Source organism: Nothobranchius furzeri, chromosome 3, assembly GCF_043380555.1.
Source record: "Nothobranchius furzeri strain GRZ-AD chromosome 3, NfurGRZ-RIMD1, whole genome shotgun sequence".
NCBI lineage: Eukaryota > Metazoa > Chordata > Actinopteri > Cyprinodontiformes > Nothobranchiidae > Nothobranchius > Nothobranchius furzeri.
In genome coordinates, this window is record NC_091743.1 from 92,022,085 (window position 1) to 92,043,769 (window position 21,685).

Sequence of the window (21,685 nt, forward strand, 5' to 3'; positions counted from 1 at the left end):
GGAGAGAGAAAGGAGAGAGAGAGAGAGGAGAGGGAGAGAGAGAGAGGAGAGAGAGAGAGAGAGAGAGAGAGAGAGAGAGAGAGAGAGAGGAGAGAGAGAGAGAGGAGAGAGAGAGAGAGGGAGAGAGAGAGAGAGAGGAGAGAGGAGAGAGGGGAGAGAGAGAGAGAGGAGGGAGAGAGAGAGGAGAGAGAGAGAGAGAGAGAGAGAGAGAGAGAGAGAGGAGAGAGAGAGAGAGGAGAGAGAGAGAGAGAGAGAGAGAGAGAGAGAGAGAGAGAGAGAGAGAGAGAGAGAGAGGAGAGAGAGAGAGAAGGAGAGAGGAGAGGAGAGAGAGAGAGAGAGAGAGAGAGAGAGAGAGAGAGAGAGAGAGAGAGAGAGAGAGAGAGAGAGAGAGAGAGAGAGAGAGAGAGAGAGGAGAGAGAGAGACCATTGCTCATTATGGGATTTGAATTAAAGCCGCAGGTAAAGCGCTGGGATTTTAACGGAGGAGTTTAATGTCAAATGTTTTACAAAACGATCTTCTATTGTCACATGCACGCGCACCAAACTTTAAACAACCAAACTGCTTATTGGCAGCGTTAATAAAAATGTATAAAGGAAATAAAAGCTGCTGTTAAATCAGACAGCTGGTGTCTAAGCCATTTCAACAGTACAGACAACACATTTATCAACATCTTCACAAACTACACGTTACAGCTCCTTTATCAGTGTCCACACACCACAGGCTGATGGCGTTTTACTTGCCAGAAGAAAGTCTTTAAAACATGCTTTACATTATAAAAAAGGGAAAACTGTACATATATTACTAGGAAGCTGACAGCAAGAGTAAAACATGGGGAAAAGTCTACAGCAGTCAATTCATTCAAGTCCTGAGATTCTGCCCCAAAGCACAAATTAATGACATTTAACTACCACCACAGCTGGACGCATGTCCTGCAGCTGTTTCAACATGGAGTCTGTGACGCCCGAGAAGGACGCATCTAAATGGATTCTGACCTTGCCAAGAGATTTTATGTTCTGGCGGTTGCTGAACTTGACACGGGTGTTTTTGAGGTTGGAGCACGCAAGCGTCTTCCCGCTCACAGGCTTTGTGCTACTTTCAGATTTGGACTGTTCCAGAAATTTTAAGAAAGACATTTCAAATCCCATTGGTTTAAACAAGGCCAGGGGGGTAGCTGGCTGCGCGCTCTCAGGGACCACTGCAGGACCACCAGAGGAATGCACTTCCTCCTCCTCCTCCTCCTCCTCCTCCTGCTGCCCGGTGGGATCAGACTTGGTCGTTTCAAAAACTTTCTTCCGTTTGAGTAATTTCTCGCTGAACTTTCGCGGCCGTCCTCGTTTGCGCTTTAGCACCACTGAGCCATTGGAGCTCTCATCAGCTGATAACTTGGTATTGAACAATACAACAGGTATCCCTGTCGAGGTCCTTCTACGCAGAACAGGCTTTGAACTTTCAGATCCACCCCCCTCCAGGATGGAGTCTGAAGTGGTCTCGTCCGAGAGGTCGGAGGTGTTGTCGGATTTGGAGTCGTCACTCCTGATAGAACGGCACCTCAGTTTGGAGAACTTCTTACAGAAAATGAAGTGACTCCTGTGCTGTTCCAGGTACTTCTCAGACAGTCCATGTCCAACGTAATGTTTGAGTATGCTTCGTTCAGATTTCATAACTGATGTACAACTTTTGATCATACAAGCATATTGTAGAGGAAATTTCTTTGTGCATAACGCAGCTGCCTCCAATTTGGACTTCAGAGAAGGGTTTCCATACTTCAACCAGTGTTTCTTCTTAGGTCTGACCAGCCTCTTAGTCCTGTTTTGTCTCAGGAGAATCTTTTTGTTGCTTTCAATGTTTTCCTTTCCATTACTTGGCTTAGTCATTTGGTAATGCAATATTTTTGACTTCGGTTTCGTCTGTTCCTCCTTTCTGCGGTCTTTCTTGAGTTTACACAGGTACAGGTCATTATGCTTTTTCATTAAATGTCGGAGCATGTTTGACTTGGTTGCATAGGACCTATCACATCCTTCTACTTCACACCTGAACGAGACTTGTCCAAGGTCACATTTGCCCAGGTTTAGATCCTTGTGTTCTTCTTTTACATGACTAATATATTTTCTCAGAGCTTTGAAGGACTCTGTGCATCCTTGGTGACCACACGTGAACTTGCCGAGTTTGATGTCAGACAGGAGACTTCCAACTTTATCAACAGTGAATTCATGAAGGTGAATGTAATGCAGGAAGAGGTTGGGGACTTCTTGGAAAATACAGCAACAGTCTGTCACTTGACATCGGAATTCAGTGGCCTGAGGGACTTCTGGCTCTGGCTTTTCTTTAGGACAGTCCGTCGCTTCTGCTCCTTCGCACTGATCCTGCTCTTCATTCACTTCCAGTGCTGACAAGGCGGACTGGTGCACCGCCCTGTAGTGGAGGATCAGATTGTGCTGAATGGCGAAGGCTGCCACACAGCCTTGATGAACACAGCGATATGGTCTATACGGACTTGCACTGTCAACTTGTTTTGGTTTTCTTCCTCTAGCCTTCTTAGGAATGCCTACATTTGGTTTAAGTACATCTGGTCTACTTAAAGAGCCTTTTTTGTTACTAAATGGTCCTTTAGCCTTTGTAAGAGTGACAGACAAATCCTGGATGACAGGAAAAGGCGGACTTGTGACCTGCTGGCTGTGTATCTTAGGCACGTTTCTTTGTGATTTTGACAGCCGTTCAGATGCCATGCCTGCTTGTATTGCCGCGGAAGTCTGAGCTGATGGTGCCATTTCAAGGCTGTGCATGGAAAGGGTCTGCAGGGGGCGTATGACTGAGCAGTGATTGTCACCTTGAGGCTTAGAAGGATCATTGAAGGCTGCACTAATATTAGGGACAAACTGCTCTCGTTTCACAGCGTCTTGGAGCGGATACAGACACTCACCGTTACCCACAGTTGGACGAGGGGACTTTGGGATCTGAGTGACTGGAGAATGGTTTATAATCTGAGGTTGGTTCTGGATAGTACAAGCAGCCGCCGCTTTAGCTTCCTTGCGTTTCATGTCAAGTTCTGCGATTTCATCATTTGATAATTTGTGAATTGAAAGATAGTGAGAACGAAGGTTAGAGTTTCGAGTGAATGCCTTTGTACATTTTAGACATTTGAATGGCGCATATAGCCCAAGCCTTCTTTTGACTTCATTAACCCTTTCAATTGTATAGTTGTGTACTTTGGAGAGGTGTTTCCACAGGCTTTCACCTGATACAGAACTAAAGGAACAGTTTTCACAAGCTAATTTTTTGACAATGGTCGATGGGGTTGATCTTCTGGACTTTAACCTAGGAGAAGCCATCTGGCAGCTTGCATGAGTGCTACTTTCTTTCACAGAAGTTGACAACTGCTCAGATTTTTCTCTGAACAAATCCAGCCTTTCAAATGCAAACTGAATTTCTGTCAAACACGGTTGATTGTTTTCAGAGTTCACAGCGGGTTCTGGATCTGGAATACTTAGTGAAATAGCTGGAGGGCTAGGGCGCTCCTCATGCATGGTGGCAGTCTCTCTGAAACAAGTAAAACTCTGCGAGTTCAGTAGTGGTTCAATGCCACCAGAGGAATCTGGGATCATGTCATATGTTCCTTCAAAGGCCTGTCCTTTAATAACTGAACCACTGTTGGCATCATGAGAATACTGTTGAAATCCACAATCTGTGGATGGACTAGCTGCCAAGCCTGATGATCCGGGACTGGTTTTAGAGTCACTGTTGCCAGAATGACACAAGATGTTTCTTCGGTGAAAGTCACCAGCTAAAATCTGCTCACGTAGCTTCTTTTTTATGTTTTTCTCTGCTACCTTCCTTTGACCGTCCATCTGCCCACAACCCATTATTGCCCGACCAAGCGGACCATCAAATATTGTTTGCATTACTGATTTTGAACCTGCATTTAGTTTTGGCTCAATTGTCTTGGGGTTATTTCCTGCACCCTGAATTCCTGGAGGTATTGTGTTGCTTTTACAATCACTGCCCATACCAATAGTAGAGGGAGGCTCTGGAAGCAGTTGTGAAAAAAGTGGGGCAGGGAATTTATTCTCTGGGAATCTACTACTTCCTGGCTGAGGACAACAACCTGCACTATATGGGTTAGTGTCTGGTTTCAGCTGGATCTTTTCTGTATGTTGTATCACGGAGGAGCCAAGTAAATGCTCACTAACCCCATAGGGAGCACAAGGGTTTTGAAATAATGGCTGGGGAATTGGTGGATCAATGAAAAGATCTGTCATATTGGATTCAGCCATAATTTGCTTAAGAATATCATCACTAGACTCTCCATTTTCATATGTATCCAGGTGTTCTTGAATATTATTAGGAGTGGAGAAATCTTTTGTTGACAATGAGCCACTTGTTACCATCTTATTTGACTTTTGATAAACATCAGCACAAGTGTAAGGAGGTTGTGACTCAGAGGTGCCAACTATGTCCTCTGAATTGAGAAGATTGAGAAACGACTGGGGCAAGTCAGAATTTAATTCCGACTCTTGATATGGTTTGCACGTTGTCCGCTTAGACAAATGACCTCCAAGGGATTTTGGACTAGCAAATTGCCTGAAACACCTCCGGCAAAAGACCTTCCCATCTTTAATGATGGCTGGGCATTTGGTTCTTGTGTACTTTCTAGAGCGTTTCTGATTTGGACTTTTTTCAGACTGCTCAAAGCCATATTGTGGTTGGCTGTCTTTGCAGCCTTTGTTTGCCTCAAAAGAGGAAAAATTGGGCTGTTCTTGACTTGCCCTTGTTTTCTTTAGTGTCTTAGAAGCAGAGGGCACAGATGGTGTACACGATGAAGGGGACTTCACATGTTGAAGCACTTCCTTTGCATGTTTAATACACGAAGGAATAGTAGACTGAGGCCTGCTGTTGAGCTGTGGCAGTAAGGCCTCTGTGTTTTTTGTTGATCCTATCATAGAACACGTTGGAACATTGAGAGGCAGAGTTGTGGTGATAGAACTACCTCGCGACATCGCCTTTTGATTAGATTGAAAGGCTGGAGAAGAGCGAGAGTTGTGAACTTGTTCACTTCCAGAAACGGAGTTCCAACTTTTACTGCCTGAGCCCCGAGACTGTGATGATGTCAGATTTCTGTCCGTTTCTGGATGAGAAACAGCGATTGGTTTCGAATTATTAGCTAAACGTACAGAACCATTAACATTAGGCGGCGATGACTGAAGTACTGGTAAGGAATTGGGGCAGTTTGAGCTCTTTGTCCCATCAATATAAGGAGGTGACTGAATAACATTCTGTGCCCGAGATCCAGGAGTCTGTACACCTTTAGCATTCTTGTTTTGGACAAAGGAGGCTGAACTCAAATGCCGCATGGATGGTGTGCGCCGCACAGGACCATAGGTTTTTTTAATTTCAGTTCGGGAAAGTTTCCATTGCTCATAGAAATCTGAGTGAACCACTTTCATGTGTTTGGTAACATTTTTATAGGAGCTATAATGTCGTTCACATGTAGGAAAGGCACAATGAAACCTCTCCCTGTGTCCTGGTGCGGGACCTGTGATGTTTGAGGGAGTTGTGGAATTCTCTGGTTTACTCCTAGTAGGTTGCTTGGGGCTTACAGTTGGGGGGAGTGGTTGGGACATTGCTGTTTCTGCAGACAGGCGAGACAGTGATACCGTCAGCATGCTCCTACAGGACATCGACCCATGGAGCAATGGCATGGATATATTACCGTTAGAGTTGTAACGTACCGCTTGAGTATTTACATTACTGGGGAGCAGTTGTGGCTGGTTTTGGAGCTTTTGAACACTAGCTTCAAATGCAAGTACTGAATGCTTTCTTTGTTGTGGCATGGCACACTCCAAGGACTGATGGACTTCTCCACGTCTGTTAAGATCATCAAGGTGAGACCGCACAGACTGAATCACAGAATTATTAGAAGTGTACATCTGACTTGTTGGGGCAGCTGGATTTGGATGGTCACATTTAGCTTTGCCTTGTTTCAACATTTCCTTGGGCTCTTGAGAGGACTTTAGTAAACTCTCAATAGAAAGCAGCGGCTTTCCAGGATTTGTTTTACCAGTGTCCCCACTGTTTAAGTTCTCATCTTGCTTAGGCAGAGAGGGATTTGAAGACATCTGATGACCAAGTGAAGAACCAGACTGTATGTTTGTTGAAGACTGTGAAGGAATTGCAATTTTGTTCTTTTGGGCATTATGATTGTCAAGGTGCAGATCTAGCTGCTGTTGTGAATGGAACACCTTTCCACAGTCCGCATCTTTACAAGTGAATGTTCTGTAATGATGTGCTTCGTGGTCGTACAATTTGAAAGCAGCGTTGAAAATTTTGCCACAATTTGGAAACATGCACCTAGCCTTGAAAATGGTGTGCGTCTTTTTATGTACGAGAAGTTCCGTGTTAGTTGCAAAGCAAGCCTTGCAGTTCAACTGCACACATATGTAGGGTTTGACACCACAGTGAGCTTGTAAATGATCATTCAGATGGGTCACACTAATAAAATGACGACGACAATACTGACAAACAACTTTGTTGTACCACAGCTCCAGAAAAGTTTTAGCTTCCTCGTTGTCCCCATGATCTTTAATATGGGCGATAAGATTTTTGAAAAACTTGAAGCTCCTCCTACATTGTCCAACTGGACACATGTTGTCCTCACTAATCTCTGCCTCACGTTTGACTGGCGGTTTAAAACTTTTAGTTCTGATCGCTTTCTGTCTAAACGAACTCTTGTTTTTGTGAAGCTGATTGAGTGTCTTGGCCTTTGATGCTGCAGGGGGCAGGGTTGAGGTTTTAAAATCAACCAGTGAGTTGTTGGTTTTCATTGAACTTAGCCTTTCCTTGGATGACTGTTTTACATGGGACGTTACGTGGGGAATCAACGTGTCTCTGGTGGCAAAGGTTTCAGTACATATGGGGCAGGAATAGACTCCATTGCTTAGATGAGTCTGAGCGTGTCGAACGATCCGATGACCAAGAAACTCTTTGTCACAGAGGACACAGTACTGCATATAGGCCTGCCAGTTTCGGAACCGGCCAGACACTAAACCCTTTTGCCTTAGTTTCTTTATCTCCTGGTTTTTCCGTTTCTTATCGGTCCCATCTTGAAATCCAAATGTGCCTCGTGTTAGGTAGTCAGTGATATTGAAACCAGCCAGACTGGAGTATTCTTCCTCTTCCTCCGGGGTCTCGGGTTCATTCAGTGAGTCGATGGACGAAACAATTGACGCCTCTTCACCCATTAATGCGAGGCAATGACGCTTTAATGTTTTCCAATCCCAGAACTCTGGGTCAAAGGGCCACAAGGTTTTTAAAACTAGTAGAAGCTCACAACGCAGCGAGTTGGAAATAGGCATGTTCTCCTCCTCTAGTTTTTGATCTGGTTCATTATAAAGCGTTCCAACTGCATAGTAAGCATCCACTGTGGGTTCCAGTAAAAACTCTGTCAGCTGACAGGCTCGCTTCACTTCCAGGTCAGTTGGAAGCAAACAGGACATTGTTTTACACACAGCTCCTCTGGCTTTAACGTCGTCCGATGTCATCTTCAGAGCTCTGATGCACATTTCAATGCACACCGGGAGGCCAAAACCATCAAGCTGAGAAGAGAAAAACAAAAGTTGTTCATTTATCACTGCAGCTACAAAGGTGATTGTTGGCATACTGCTGATCCGTCAAAAGCCGTTGACACTGTAGACCAAGCTGTTTGGGATTGTCTGAACATGCAACCTCACGGTTCACAGATGCTTGAAGGACAGAACTGAATGAATTAAACTCTGACAAAGACCTCTGAGCAAGCCCTCAGTGACCACTCTTGTGGGAAAGATAGAGGTGGTCCACACACACAAACACCTTGGTGTCAGGCTCGATGAGACGTGGCAGACGCGTTTCCTTCAGCTCCTACTTTTTGAGCTCTAATTCCTCTTAAAACCTGTTATTTCCTGTCACTGATCTCTGGATTTTTCGGACCCGACAGAGGCAGCTCAGCTCCTCCCGTAGCTTCTGCCCCACCACGACGCCTTTAAGCTTTCTAAGGCAAATAAAAGAATTGAAGACCTTAAAGAGGACATACGACGACTCTCTGCTGAACTGCTAAAGAGGGAAATGGTGCTGGATAGTTTTAGATCTCATTTTCCTGGACTGTCTGAGACCGCTGCCAGCCAGTTTGAAGATAAAACATCCGTGTAAAACTCTCTGCTCCAAGACACCATTTCTTGGGATCCCTCTCCACCACGAAATCCGACGTCCACTTAACCCGCCTTGCCAGCTGGTGGTGGTCGGAGGGACCGGTGGCGCCCGTGTTCGGCAGCCTCGCCTCTGTCAGTGCGCCCCAGGGCAGCTGTGGCTACATCGTAGCTCATCACCATCCGTGTGTGAATGGGTGAATAGGCTTGGATTACTACCCACCTACATCTGTAACTTAATCTCACAGAGAAGTCTGCGTAGAAATGATCAGCTGTTACTTTGAGTTCTGTTTGCTCGCACTGAACGGGGCAAAAGGGCTTTCGTTCACTCTGCATGGACCAGGCTGCAGGGAAACTGGAAATGAACCGAGTTTATCTCCATGATTACATTTAAAACCAGACTACGAACCCTTGAGACGGATTCCTTGTGGTGGAACCGCCTTCTGTAGTCTCGTACACAACATGTCTGTGTAAGAGAAACACCTGTAACTGTAACTGCCTCTGGGCCAGGACGCCCTTGAAAATGAGGTTTTTAATCTCGGTGGGACTTCCTGGTTAAATAAATAAAATAAAAATGTATAAACACATTTCCTTTTTCTTCTCACCATCTTTATCTCGCTATAATCAGCTCACGTAGAAATATAGGCAAGGCTATATAGCAACATGTTCATCTAATGTAATAAATGATGTATTTTTTATTTTATGAATCTATTTCTGAACAAACCGGAGGAGGAGAAACAATAAGAGCCTAAGCTCCTTTAGAACATGTCAACACTTTATTTACTTGATGCTGTTTTATTGGCTGAAACGATGCACGTTCAAACTAATGATTCATTCCATGCATCTTCTCTTCATGCTGCTGCTTCTACCAACTCTGTGTCTCGGGATCCTGTGATTACCTTTTTCTTCCTTCACATTTTTAACCTCAACTTTTCATTTTCCCATTTTTATTACTATTTAACAAAATAAATGAATCTATTTTTATCTTAATGGCCTGATGAGGCACTGTAAATCCCCGCTGACCAACACAACAGAGGGCCATCTACTAACCTCCGACTGGATGACTTTGATAAGGAACAAGATGTGGTATGCAGATTTGGACGCCAGAGACATCTGCTGGCATTTGTCGAGGAAGGCCTGCTCGGATGACTCCAGTCGCTTCAGCAGCTTGCTCCAGAACAGAGTGAGTTCCCTGTTTGGGAGAAAAAGGAAAATCTATTTTACAGAATGGAATTTTGTTATTAATGCAAGTTTCTACTCGGCCTCTTTGTGACGTAAGACACAATACCCAAGTATTCTGGTGTATCAACCAGGAACACTGAAGGTTAGAGGTCACAAGGCTGCCAACTCTCACGCACTGAGTGTGAGACACACACATCTGACCCTCTTCACACGCTCTCACGCCACACCTCCAGTCTCACGCTAAACCAGCGCCTGCTCCCCAAACACACATCACTCACAGTGCGTAGGGCTTACGGGAAACAAACATGATATTAATGATAGCATCAGCTACTGAACAACATGCACACAAACAACACTTAATACTTTAACTGGCGTTATTTCACACACAAAATCCCGTCTGTAGAATTCAAGCCGATGTTTTTTTTCCGCTCTGGTTGTGAGATGGGCGGAGCGGTGAGCTCCACCTGCTGTTGATGGGACGGGCATGCCCGGTTCTTTCTCCTAGAACCGTGAGCTGCAGCTGCGTGCGCCGCCAAAATGACATGCTTTATTTAGAAATGCAGCCGCGTCGCGGTCGCCAGCCGGTGTTGACGGAGCTTCAGTCCCGAGTGTTTTTCTTTTGTTTTCACTCATCAGCCACAGATCGCTGGCTCACAGCAAGCTGGGCTCCCTACCGGGGTGACTCACTCACATGTTCCCTCTCCTACATTAGTTCGTGACACAGCGAGTTAAAACATTAGGAATCCTGGTATTTTAATTCACCACTTCACCAGTGTGTTTTTCCTGTTCGTGAGACAAACCCCTCTTCCATAAACAGGTTACTGGTACGGAAGCCTGGAAAGGCCAAAATTCCTCAAACGTTTTTTTCCTACTGGCTGATATGAATGAATATAATAGAATAGAGTAAATGTTATTAGTCCCACAGTGGGGACATCCACTCATTACAGCAGCACACACACTTAGAGACACAGACTACATGTAAAACTGATTCCAGCCATGTTTGCTTAGATAACTTCAATAACTTCATGCTGATGAACACATGACTGTTTAGTGGATGCAACTACATCAGTGAAGTTAGCTTAACATGATGGATTTATTTTTCTTGGAAGGAAATAATAATTGGTAATATTATGAATGACATGATATTGCCCACCCCTAGATGGACTTTAAAAAAAATTACATTAATTATAATTAAAAGTTCCTGTGTGACATTTGTGACATGTAGCTGTAACTCTTTACGACCGACCGACCGACCGACCGACCGACAATGTGAAGAAGTTCAGGAGAGCTGGATGTTAAATTGTCCTCACAAAAAGAAAATTTGTATAAAAAAGGTCAGTTGCCTCTGTAAAGTCAGAGGTACGGAAGGGGATTAGGGCCACTGAAAAGAAAAGAAAGAATTCTGACTTTTTTCGCTGAATTCCCTGTCAGAACTCCGAGATTAAAAGTCATAATTTTGAGAAAATAGTCAAAATTCTGAGAAAAATGTAAGAATTCTCCTTCTTTTCTTTTCTTGTCAGTGGCTCTAGTCCTCTTCCATACAGAGTAGAAATAAATAAATAAAATGTAGAGCACAAAAAGTCTCAGATGAGTCCATGAATGTCAGTGACAGGGTGATGTAGAGCTGTCAGGATTTTCTCATCCTAGAGATTCACCGTCTGTTTTCTATCAGAAGCTACTGCAGGAGATCGGTGTAGGAGACTATTCTCATGTTCAGCCTGCATGAAACACTCAGAGTGACCCTTTAGGATCAGAAATAATCATAAAAAACTAGGTTTTCAGTGTTCCACACCTTTAATCATACTTGCCTAAAAGCCTTTTTGAGTTTCTGTAAGCTGTTGGCAGCTGGCCAGGGAGACATGATGAGTTAATCCCGACGAGTGCAGCTGTTATTACGGATTACTTACAAGCCATTTCTACTTGTTCATATCTTTTAAATTCCATCAGTCAGAATATTATTTGGACGAGGATAAATGATATTATTGTTATATAGAACAGGAATTACAGAGAGCTGTTGTTGATTAAATATTAAAATGACTTGCCGTACTCCCTTGTAGACGGACACAGGGAAACTGGGTTGAGCTGGTACTACCTACCAGGCTAATACCATTTCACCCACATGATGGAAAAGAAATATGAAACAACCTTAAGGGGTGTGTGTGTGTGGTGCGCGTGTGTGTGTGTGTTTCTCTCTGGACACAAATAATAAACATTAGAACATAATGCGTTAAACGATAAAATAAAAAGTTGCTGACAGCAATCGAGAAACTAATATTTTTTAAGCATAAAACATTTTGTGTTGAATCTTAGCCTACATTATTAGATATAAGATAATTATTAATCTGTAGGTGCGTACCTCCATCTGACTGTAGCATTTGTATTAACAGGTTACAAAAAGTTCATTAAAGTTGTTTGATTAGCCATCATCTCGTCTTTATTATTAGATGGCACATAGATGATCACATTCAGACTAGACGCTAACGATGGGTTTATTACAGAATCCTGGTGCAATAAGGTTCACTTTTATGAATGACACGATTAATCAACTAATCAACAAAACTGGTGATTAGTCGACTATTAAAATAGTGGTTTGTGGCAGCCCTGACCCTGATCCATAGCTACAGATATAATGTAACACCATCAACGGTGCAGACTCCCTGCTGTGGCATCATCCTCATCTGTGCCCCAGACAAGCTGGTTCCCAAAGTCAGAGACTCTCTTGGTCAGCTTGCTTCTCACACCAAACCCTCCATCAGGAATCTTGGCGTGACCTTTGACCCAGCTCTCACCCTGGATTCTCATGTCAGTTCTCTTGTTGGCTCTTCCTTCTTCCATCTCAGGAACGTTGCGGGTCAAGGGTGAAAAAGGTGAGACACACTCACAACAGACCTGCAATAATCACCTAGATGAGCCATTTTGGATTCAAAATGGCATTCATCACCAGTGTTGGGAGTAACGCCGTTTAAGTATAACGGCGTTACTAACGGCGTTCTTTTTTAGGTAACGGAATAATCTAATTACTCTTCCCACTGCTGCAACGCCGTTACCGTTACTGGGGACGGAAGGCTGTGCGTTACTATGTGCTTGTCGAACGTTGAGCAGCAGTGTGAGGCTTTCTGACCGCCACACTTCAGCTGCAGCCAGGGAGAGAGAGGTGTCGGTAACACACTTACAAACACCAAGATGATTGGCCGGGTGGGCGGAGACCCTCACCGTCTCAGTCGCTGCTGCTGTAGACACAACAGAGCAGTGATGGGAATAACGCCGTTTAAAATAACCGCGTTAATAAAAAAATATTTCTTTCAGTAACGAGCAAACTAATTAATTACGTCTTCTTTTAACAAAACGTCGTTTCTGTTACTGGTAAGGAAATGCGTGCGTTAAGCAGCGCGGTGTGTTGAAGCTGTCATCATCAGCTGATCAGGAGCTAAAGAGGTAGATGTTTTCATCCAAGAGCATCTCGGCCGTGAAGAACGAGGAAGACGTGATGAATATCTACGGCTGCAGGTGTGAGTCTGCAGCCGTGCCCTTCTTAGCGTGACAGCGGGACGTCCCGAAGGTCCGCTCACCTGTTCACCGCTCAGACGTCCTGACCTTCTACCTTCTTAGATCGTCCAGCTGTAACCTGTTCCTGATCATGTGTTTAGTCCCGCTATAACACTGATGCATCAGTCTCAGACGACATGGAGCTCAGGTGTTATCAGAACTACCTGTGTGTGTTCACCACCCAGCTTCAGCTCTTCTGTGGTTGGGTCTGACCCACGTTAGTAAATGTGAGTCCTCCATCAGGCTTGTGCCTCTTCTAGTGTCATTTTAAAGGATTTTATTTATTTATTTATTTATTTATTTAACCGTTACTAGATTAGCAGCAACAGAAATGCTGCTAATAACACACAATTATGTGAAGCTGGAAAAATTACAATACTGTACAAAATTACATTCATTTCTGTAATTTAACTAGACTGAGAAACCATTTAAAGGCTCAGGAAACTTTACAGGTGTTTCTATTTGCAATTTTAAATGTTAGCTGATTGGGGACTTGTTAAATATCACACAGTGACCTTTTAATAGTCTAGATAAGTGTAATGCTCCTGTTAGTAGTTCCTCCTGTTGAGTGCTTATTTTTTTAAATTATTCAGATTTATAAAAACATTTTATTATGTTCCAGTCATTAGTCATTTGTATTTCACTGTTGTAGTCATTCTTGCATGCTTTAATGAAAAAAGTAACCAAGTAGTTATTTTTCTTGGTAATTAGTTACTTTTATAATCTTGTAACTCAGTAACTGAGTTACTTTTTTGACAAAGTCATCAGTAACTATAACTAATTACCTTTTTAAAGTAACGTTCCCAACACTGTTCATCACCAGTGCTGCCCCTCCCGAGATGCAGAACATGCAAAAGCGCTCCAAGAAGAGTAAATTTCTGCATAAGAGAATGCATTCTCTCCAAATGCTCACAAGATGAGCTTCACTGCTGCGAGGCGCACCGCACATACAGCCCTGTAATCTACCGTCAGCAGGCCGGAGAAGAGAAACGGATCTAAAAATGAAGCTTTAGTCGGGCTTTAAATACGGGCAGAAATGAGAACCGTTTTATATCGTCTCAGGTTCACAGCCTTTCAGATCATGCTATCAACATTACATATAATCATATTATTAGTTACTGCAGTCGCCACATTTACATTCATTTCATTGTGTAATTTCCCATTTGGACCAAATCAAATCATAATCTGTATGTATAATGGATTTGTGGAGTCTTCAGTGATTAGCTGGTGTGGTTTGCACTCCAGGGCCACAGGGTCGATGCCGACGTTAGAACTTGGAGAAAATTGCAGCAGGGTACCTATTTTTTTTCATATAAAACTCTGTCCAAAATACAGTTTGCAACACTTCTCTTGTGTATTTTGTTTTACAATACATAACGGCTTATTTTTGGGAGTAAAACGATGCCCTTTACATCAAAGCTTCTAACCTCTGATGCAAGCAGAGGGAGTGACACCTGGCTCCAGGCAGCGTATAAACCATGTTTATACGCTGCCTGGAGCTCAGGCAGTGGGCGCTGCAGCTGCGACTCGTGGCATTCTCCCTCAACCAAAAGTCCACACATCACGCATTTCAGCTAAAACGCTAACGTCAACTTGCCTTGCATTGACTGTAGAGCTGTGGGTGATGGTCACGCAGGTGTGTCACCATGAGATTCAAAGTGTTGCTGCCTTTTGGAGACACTTTTTCCTGCATGTTCTGCAAACAGGATAGCAGTCTTCTATTAACTGTCCCTCAGCATTCTTCAAATATCCAAACTATGCCCATATTCCCAATTTGTCTTCTTTGAGGGCTGATGGACGTCCTGAGCGCTGCCGTCTCCCCTGGCCATTATTTCAGCTTCAGACTGAAGAAAGTTTTGGTTGTAAATTTAAAAGTGTGCATGCATGGCAACTTGAGCAGATGAGACGGTGGCTGGTAAGGGTCACCGCGACCACGGTAATCCACCGAGAGAATACAATTTTTTCAAAACAAGATGGTAATTATTCTGGTCAACATTTTTACCGAGGTTTACCGTTACAACGGTTACCGTGACAACCCTAATGTGGGGCGTACCAATTTGAGGAAAAGGAGAGGGGGATCATGATCTTGGGATGATTAACAATGCGTTGTTTAGATTTTGATAAGATTGTGTTCTGGGGCACATCTTTATGCAGTCCCCCCGGGATATCCGCCAAGGATTGGTGAAAATGAAATGTGACTTTCGAGCCCTGGACAGAGCCACGGCCACCCCCGCATACATGTAAAACATCCTCATCTAATTTGCATCGATCTCAGGGGTGCCCCAAATGGGCAAAAAAGTCCAGAAATCCAGTAAAAACCGTAGAAATAACATCCCTGTTGGGTGTGACCAAATATTGTTACATGAGGGTGTTTCTGTATGTAAACAACTGAACAGACACAAGCAGCTGGATATGCACAGGAGGGATTTAGCATCAGTGGATGGTGGGAAGAGCGTGTGTACGACTGGCCACTAGAGGCTTCATCAATCAGGACATCATAAAAATCATTTGTAGGACGCAACTAGGGCTGGGCGATATGACGATTTTAGACCGTTTTACGATCCACACATCTGACGGTCTGTCATTTTAGAGAGACCGTTTTATCACGATTCACAGCTCTGCTGTTGAATTTCTGCCTCTGAATGAAAAGGGAACTTACCTCAGGCGAATGACACGCCTTTGTTTGACCCTTAACCAATCAGAGTGAGTCATAGTAATATATTAGTGCCCCGCTTGTTTTCACCTGTGTGTGAACAAACATGGCTTCGGCCGCGGCTGAGCGACAACGAGGTTTTCGTTCCGAAGAGGAACGCAGGGTTTCCTTAGCGCGCGGCGCTAACAACTTAGTGACGTGACATGTCTCGGAAAGCGTAAAAACACGTTGGACGCTTCTTCTGAAGCAGGAAAATAACACCGCTTCTTAAGCAGAGCACGACGCCGCCTCGGCTCGTCCACCCTCTGCCGAGCCGGTGTCGGTACCGCTGGAGCTGCGCCGTGACTGCCTGATGGAAAACCAGCGGGTTTCATCAGACTCGTAGTTTCTTGTTTTTGCTGGGGACCCCCTGTATTTTACTGCTCCCTCCTGCAGTCTTCCCCTATTAACATTTAAAATGATTCTGTAAACTCGTGTATCAATAGAAACGATCTCTGCCTCTGCCAGCTGCAGTAAATGTAGTCTCCAAATAATAAATAAGAGGCGCATTCATCTGTGTGTCTCCTTTGATCCACATTAGTGATATTCTCAGCACCAGAACAGGGAAGCAAAGAAAGATTCCTGAGTTTGTTAGTAATTTTATTCATTAGGTGCATCTAACCTGTTCTATTTTTCTCTGAAATGAGATCAAATCAGTGCTTCTATGGGTTGTCTCCAATCTGCACTGGAAAATTTTACTTTATTTAGAGACTTGTTGCAGAAAATATTCAGAATGTGCAGTTATTTGCTACCACAAGCGATCTCTGGTGCAGCCGCACATCAGAGCCGTATTTGAGCTTAACTATCCACTACATGAGCTACTGGGAGCTACATAGTATTTTGAACAAGTTAATGTTTGCACAATACATTTGCAATTGACATGTTTGCACTTTAAATATGTTTACCATTTTAATTTATGTTAAGTTACTTGAAAAATGAGAAAAACAGATTATTGTAATTGTTTCTCTCAGGACTTTTATCATCTCTGGTGTGAGTTTAAAATATAAGAGTGTTAGCACTGTGCTGATTATCCCTAATATGAATAAATGTTTGTTTATTCAATGTTTCTCTTCTTTAATACGCAATTGAAGTTATGCTATTCATGGATAAAAAAATCTTGATAAAATCGAAATCGTGATAAAATATTGGAAAAATCGTGATATTCTATTTTTGCCATATCGCCCCGCCCTAGACGCAACATATGCCAGTTTCTATGAATGTCTGATGAATGAGGGCCATGGTGTGTTGAAGAAGGCCAACAAAACTTCCTGAATGGTGTAAACAGAACCTTCCCCCTCGTTCTCGTTCAATACCGGATTTACATAGTACCGGTATGTCCTTGTCTCTATGCTGCATAAGTTGTTTCCTTTTTTTTATTTGTGGCTTTCAGTGGTCAAAGGTTACATATCTAGACTACTGCCTACGTGTAGATACACATGTACCGTTATGGCTGCTCTCGTGGTCTGCCTGTATCTGTCCTGTCTATATGTGTGTGTGTAACCTTGGTCAGGCTGTTCTGTGAAGTCAAGTTCCTATGCTCTGGTTCACTGGAGCGCTGGCAATAAAGCTCTCTCTGATTCTGATTCTTTGTTGTTATTTTTTCTTCAAATCAGTCTTTTAACGTGTTGGTGATGCTGTAACAAGCAAATTTCCCCACTGCGGGATCAATAAAGTATTCTATTCTAGTGACCAGCGATACTTCTGGGAGTAGAGTTTAATAGCAGGCATCAGCACACACTGTAGGAAGAACTTTGTAGAAACAAGTATGAACCGCAGGCTTCTGCAGATACAGGACGAACTACAGTGGCAACACCCATAAACACAGCTAGCAACAGATGCAAAAGCTGAGACCACAGAACATTTACATTACACCAGAAAAACACCTCAAACACCCAAGTACACAAGGATTTAAACAATTACAGACCATAGACTACAACGATTGTACTTCCCTTCTATGGATGGAGACCTTGCAAAATAACCATCTAAAGAGAAAGAAACAGCTCATTTCTTACCAAGCGCAGTACGTGTCCCCATGGAGAAACTGACGGGTCAGAAAGGCAGAGCATAAAGTGAAGGCTGCTCCATCGTCTCCTTCAGAGTCCAGGTTGCAGATCATCTCTAACGCGTCCTTACAGTCCTCCTTTGAAAGCTGAACAGATGATCCCATTAAAATACAGTTTAACAGAAAACTGCATGCACCTAATGTAGGCAAGAACAGTTTCTATTTAACCATAAGTTTGTTTACCACAAACACGTGGATCCGGAGTGGCATTAAACAATGACTCACAGAAACAGCTTTGTTTGAGGCAGGAGAAAACTAAAATTAACTTTGTTTTAAACTTGAACATTTTCAGAAAAAGGAAAGTGATGAAACATGCTCAGACTCCTGGGGTGTGCCATTGTAGCTACCGCACCGTTCAATTTCAAGTCCAACAATTCAATTATTAAACAATTATCATTCAAACTTTATTTATAAAGCGATTTTCCTACAAAAGTGCAACTCAAAGTGCTTTACAGATTAAAATGACCCTACCTAACCCCCATTGCCATCCCTCCCACACCAATTAAAAGCATTGGCGCAGTCATAACATACACCCCCAATCCCAACTCCCATACACACATCCATTTAAGAACATCAGTAAAAATTATTTTGGGCTTTGTTAAGATGATCCAGATATGGGAGTGCAAGGAAATGCCATCACAGGAGCCATTTGCCCCAGCAGCAGCAGGCCAACTGAAGCAGCTGTGGCACCAAACCGGGTGCAAAGGGGTGGGAGGGCATAGGCCCCACCTTCACCCAAGTCCTACCCGGAGAGTACCCAGGCAGCAACCGTCGACCACCGCCCCAGAGGCAGAGGGCCCCCACAAAGGAAACACTGAAAAAAAAAAAAGATTTGTGCTCTGGGACAGCTCCTGGATCTCTGGGACTTGGAGCTCCCTCCATCTCCTACGCATCTTTGGGGGGCAGATCTGTGGCCCCTCACTCTCGATTGGACGCTCCTATAGAGAAACCTTACATAAACAAGTGCATGTACACACACAGGTGCTCACATGGTGCTCTCATAAGTATGGACTTGGGCACGTTCAACACACGTCTTAAGGCTGTGGTTGGCACTAAATGCACTGTGATTTATTATGATTGTTCAGTAAAACAATGTTGATTTTAGATTTCCTCATCAGGTTGACGCGGTGATAGCTTGCTCCTGTTGTATTGTTGTGTGTTTTTCTCTTTCTGCAGGCCTAGAAGCAGACTCTAGTTCTTCGTTGACAGTTTATTTTTGTGGAACCCCTCCACAAAGGAGAGAGGGGGTGCCATGTCCCGTGAAAACATGCCTTGGAAATTTCATAAACGTGGTGGGACCTGTAAGTATTGTTGGGACAAATCTGTAAAAGAGGACGAAAGAAAAATAAACAGCGCATTAGAAAGGAGGAGATGAGTGAAGGCTGAACTCGAAGAGAGAGCGTGTTTATAGAGGGCAAGCCGTTTTAACATTTAATTAGCATTGGGACCCCTCTGTAACTCCTGCTTTTATAGCAAGTTTCAAATTGAGCAGAAAATGTTGCACTTGTACATAATAAAAAGAGCTAAGCTATTTGTTTTTTCTTTTTCTTTCTGCTGATGAAAAAACGATCCCTGACTGAAAACCGTGACCTGATCTGAACTGTGAACATTTTGATCTGCACACCACTACCGTGCCCTGTAGGAAGCAGACATTTGTGAAGATTAGTTTATTAAGTCATCTTTGCATTTTTTTAATCTTTAAAAAAGAAAAAAATTGTAGCTGCCATCTTTTGCTTCTTTCGTTATTTTCTTTTATTTATTTTTTATTTTTCTTAAAATGTCTGTTTGAAAAACCTCACCTTTCCCATTTTTATTCGGTTTTTATTCTATTTTTTTCAGTCGTGATTTTTAGTCGTGTTAGCAGATGACCTGCCGGGTCGGTAACTGTTCTGACTTACGTCCCGGCTGGCCAGTTGGTTGTGTAGTTCATTTCCACCCTGACTGTCACTCATCAGCATAAAAGTTCATTCCATGTCTCCTGATGACTCCACCAAGAGGGAGCATATGAAGGTTAAAAAGCACTGGGCCAAAAATTGAACCTTGGGGCACATTGTAACCCACCAATGGTCAAATTTTCACCAACACATTGACCAAAAATTAACTTTCCTTTGCAGACACAAACACACCATCTGTCTGGCCCAGAGAGAGAACTCTGCTCCAGTCCTGAGACATAACATTCTCAGTCGAGGTCTCATGCAGCCGAAACTTCTGCATCCTCACTCTGATTACAGTTCAATCTCCTTAAAGTTCTTAAGTGACTTTACAACTTATAAGCTGAAATAATAAGATGTTTAAATCAAATGTTTAGATAATCTGTGCTTTAATCAACGATGTTGTTCCTGCCATGATTCCTTTCAGATCTTATCTACACCAGATAAGCATGTGTTGATTTAACTAGTTAATCCATCACTCATACACATTATAATAAGATAATTATTCATGTTTTACATTGACTTCACATAAGAGTTTAAACATTCTCATTCACACAAAGAGTTAACCATCTTTGTATCTGAAGGAGTGACTCATGAGGCATTTTTGGTAAAGCCCTCAAACGTAAATTATGATTTGCCAAATTCATCAGCAATGCGATTCGATAAAAGAGGAATTACTTCCTGATTAATTCAGTTTCTAGCCGACTCTCGAACCGGCCAATTCAGGAACAAGCATTCTGAAACCATCCCATCTTTTGACCTCAGGACAAAACCTCTCCGCAACGCTTGGCGATAGACAAAACGGCTCTTCAAAGAGCCAACGAGCTGCCTCAGATGCAAACAAGCATTCCAACTTCCTGTCACCTGGAGAGATGTCAGACTAGACGGGTCCTATCGGAGCTAATCTACGAGTTCCTGATACCGAGAGGTTCACTGCACCGGCAGTGTTCATCACGACCTCTTGACCCCCTGGATCACACGAGAATCTCCACATACGGGTGCGAAGACTTGGCACAGATTGTGTCGGATGGTTTTATAAACAAATCTCTAGTTTACAAACATACAGCGAAATAGATTTTACAGCCCAGACCCCACAAACTCTCACATACTTGAGAAAGGTTTTGCTATAACATCTAGCTTCCATTCCATCACATTAAATCAACTCATGTCCATTACATTCCATCATTCCACTCATACCTTGTCCTGTATAAATATTAGTTTAGGGAAGTAGAAATAAATCAACTTTTATAAAATATATACTTGACTGTCTGAACTAATACGAAGTGTGTTTATGGTCCCTTAATAAGTAAAAGTAACTATAATCTTCTGATTAAACATTGAACGATCAGATTGATATTTCATATTTATATGGAATTATCACATCTTATTGATCATTTGCTATAAATGTAGCCAATCATTAACGCTACAACACCACATGTAATCCTATGAACCCTAGAGGAGCCGATCTCTAAACTCACCATAAAAGTCCTGTCTGTGAGGTAAGAGGTGAATCATCTGTGAACAGCACCAGAGAGGCCAACTTCTCTTAGACGCGTTAAAACAGTGTGGTGTACGGTATCAACAGCAGCACGTAGATCCAGCAGAACCAACACCGTTCATCACAATTTAACCTCAAATCATTTAAAATCTTCAGAAGGCCGTCTCCTTGCTGCGGCTCACCCTAAAACCAGACAGAAATTTCTCTAGGACATTTATCACAATGTTTTATGCATTTTTTACCGTTTAGTTTTGCATTCTCACATCATAGCCTTTTCATACTTGAGTATACACGGGCGGTCGGTTTGGCTTTTGTAAACAGAATCAGCTGAGACGGTAAACTGGAGCGATGCAGAGATCTGGAAGCTTCTGGCCTTTAGATCTGAAGCTCAGATCACCAGACAGCTCACCTGGCACTGTGATGGACCGACACCGTTTGGAGCAAATCCTGAAAAACCTTACGGAGCATTGCTTCAATCAGCATAAAATACAGCTTTGTTGAAGCTAAAAGGAAGCCTGTGATGGCGCGGAGACCGCCCCTACATCCACTTTATCCTGCCACCATGCATTTAATTTTGTAAAAGTCACAAGATTATGACC

The 21,685-nt window shown here is 43.1% G+C and overlaps 1 protein-coding gene across 1 annotated transcript in view; it reads right to left on the reverse strand.

Moving 5' to 3' along the window:
• Window positions 1-468: 468 nt before the first annotated feature.
• znf292b (zinc finger protein 292b) overlaps window positions 469-21,685 on the reverse strand; it is a 42,000-nt gene continuing 20,783 nt past the window's right edge. Inside the window, exons 6-8 of the mRNA XM_015975472.3 lie at window positions 17,608-17,744; window positions 9,226-9,367; window positions 469-7,590 (exon numbers count right to left, since the gene is read on the reverse strand). Of these exons, the coding sequence (XP_015830958.1) occupies window positions 892-7,590; window positions 9,226-9,367; window positions 17,608-17,744 (6,978 nt within the window). The 3' untranslated portion in view covers window positions 469-891. The remainder of the gene's footprint in view (window positions 7,591-9,225; window positions 9,368-17,607; window positions 17,745-21,685) is intronic.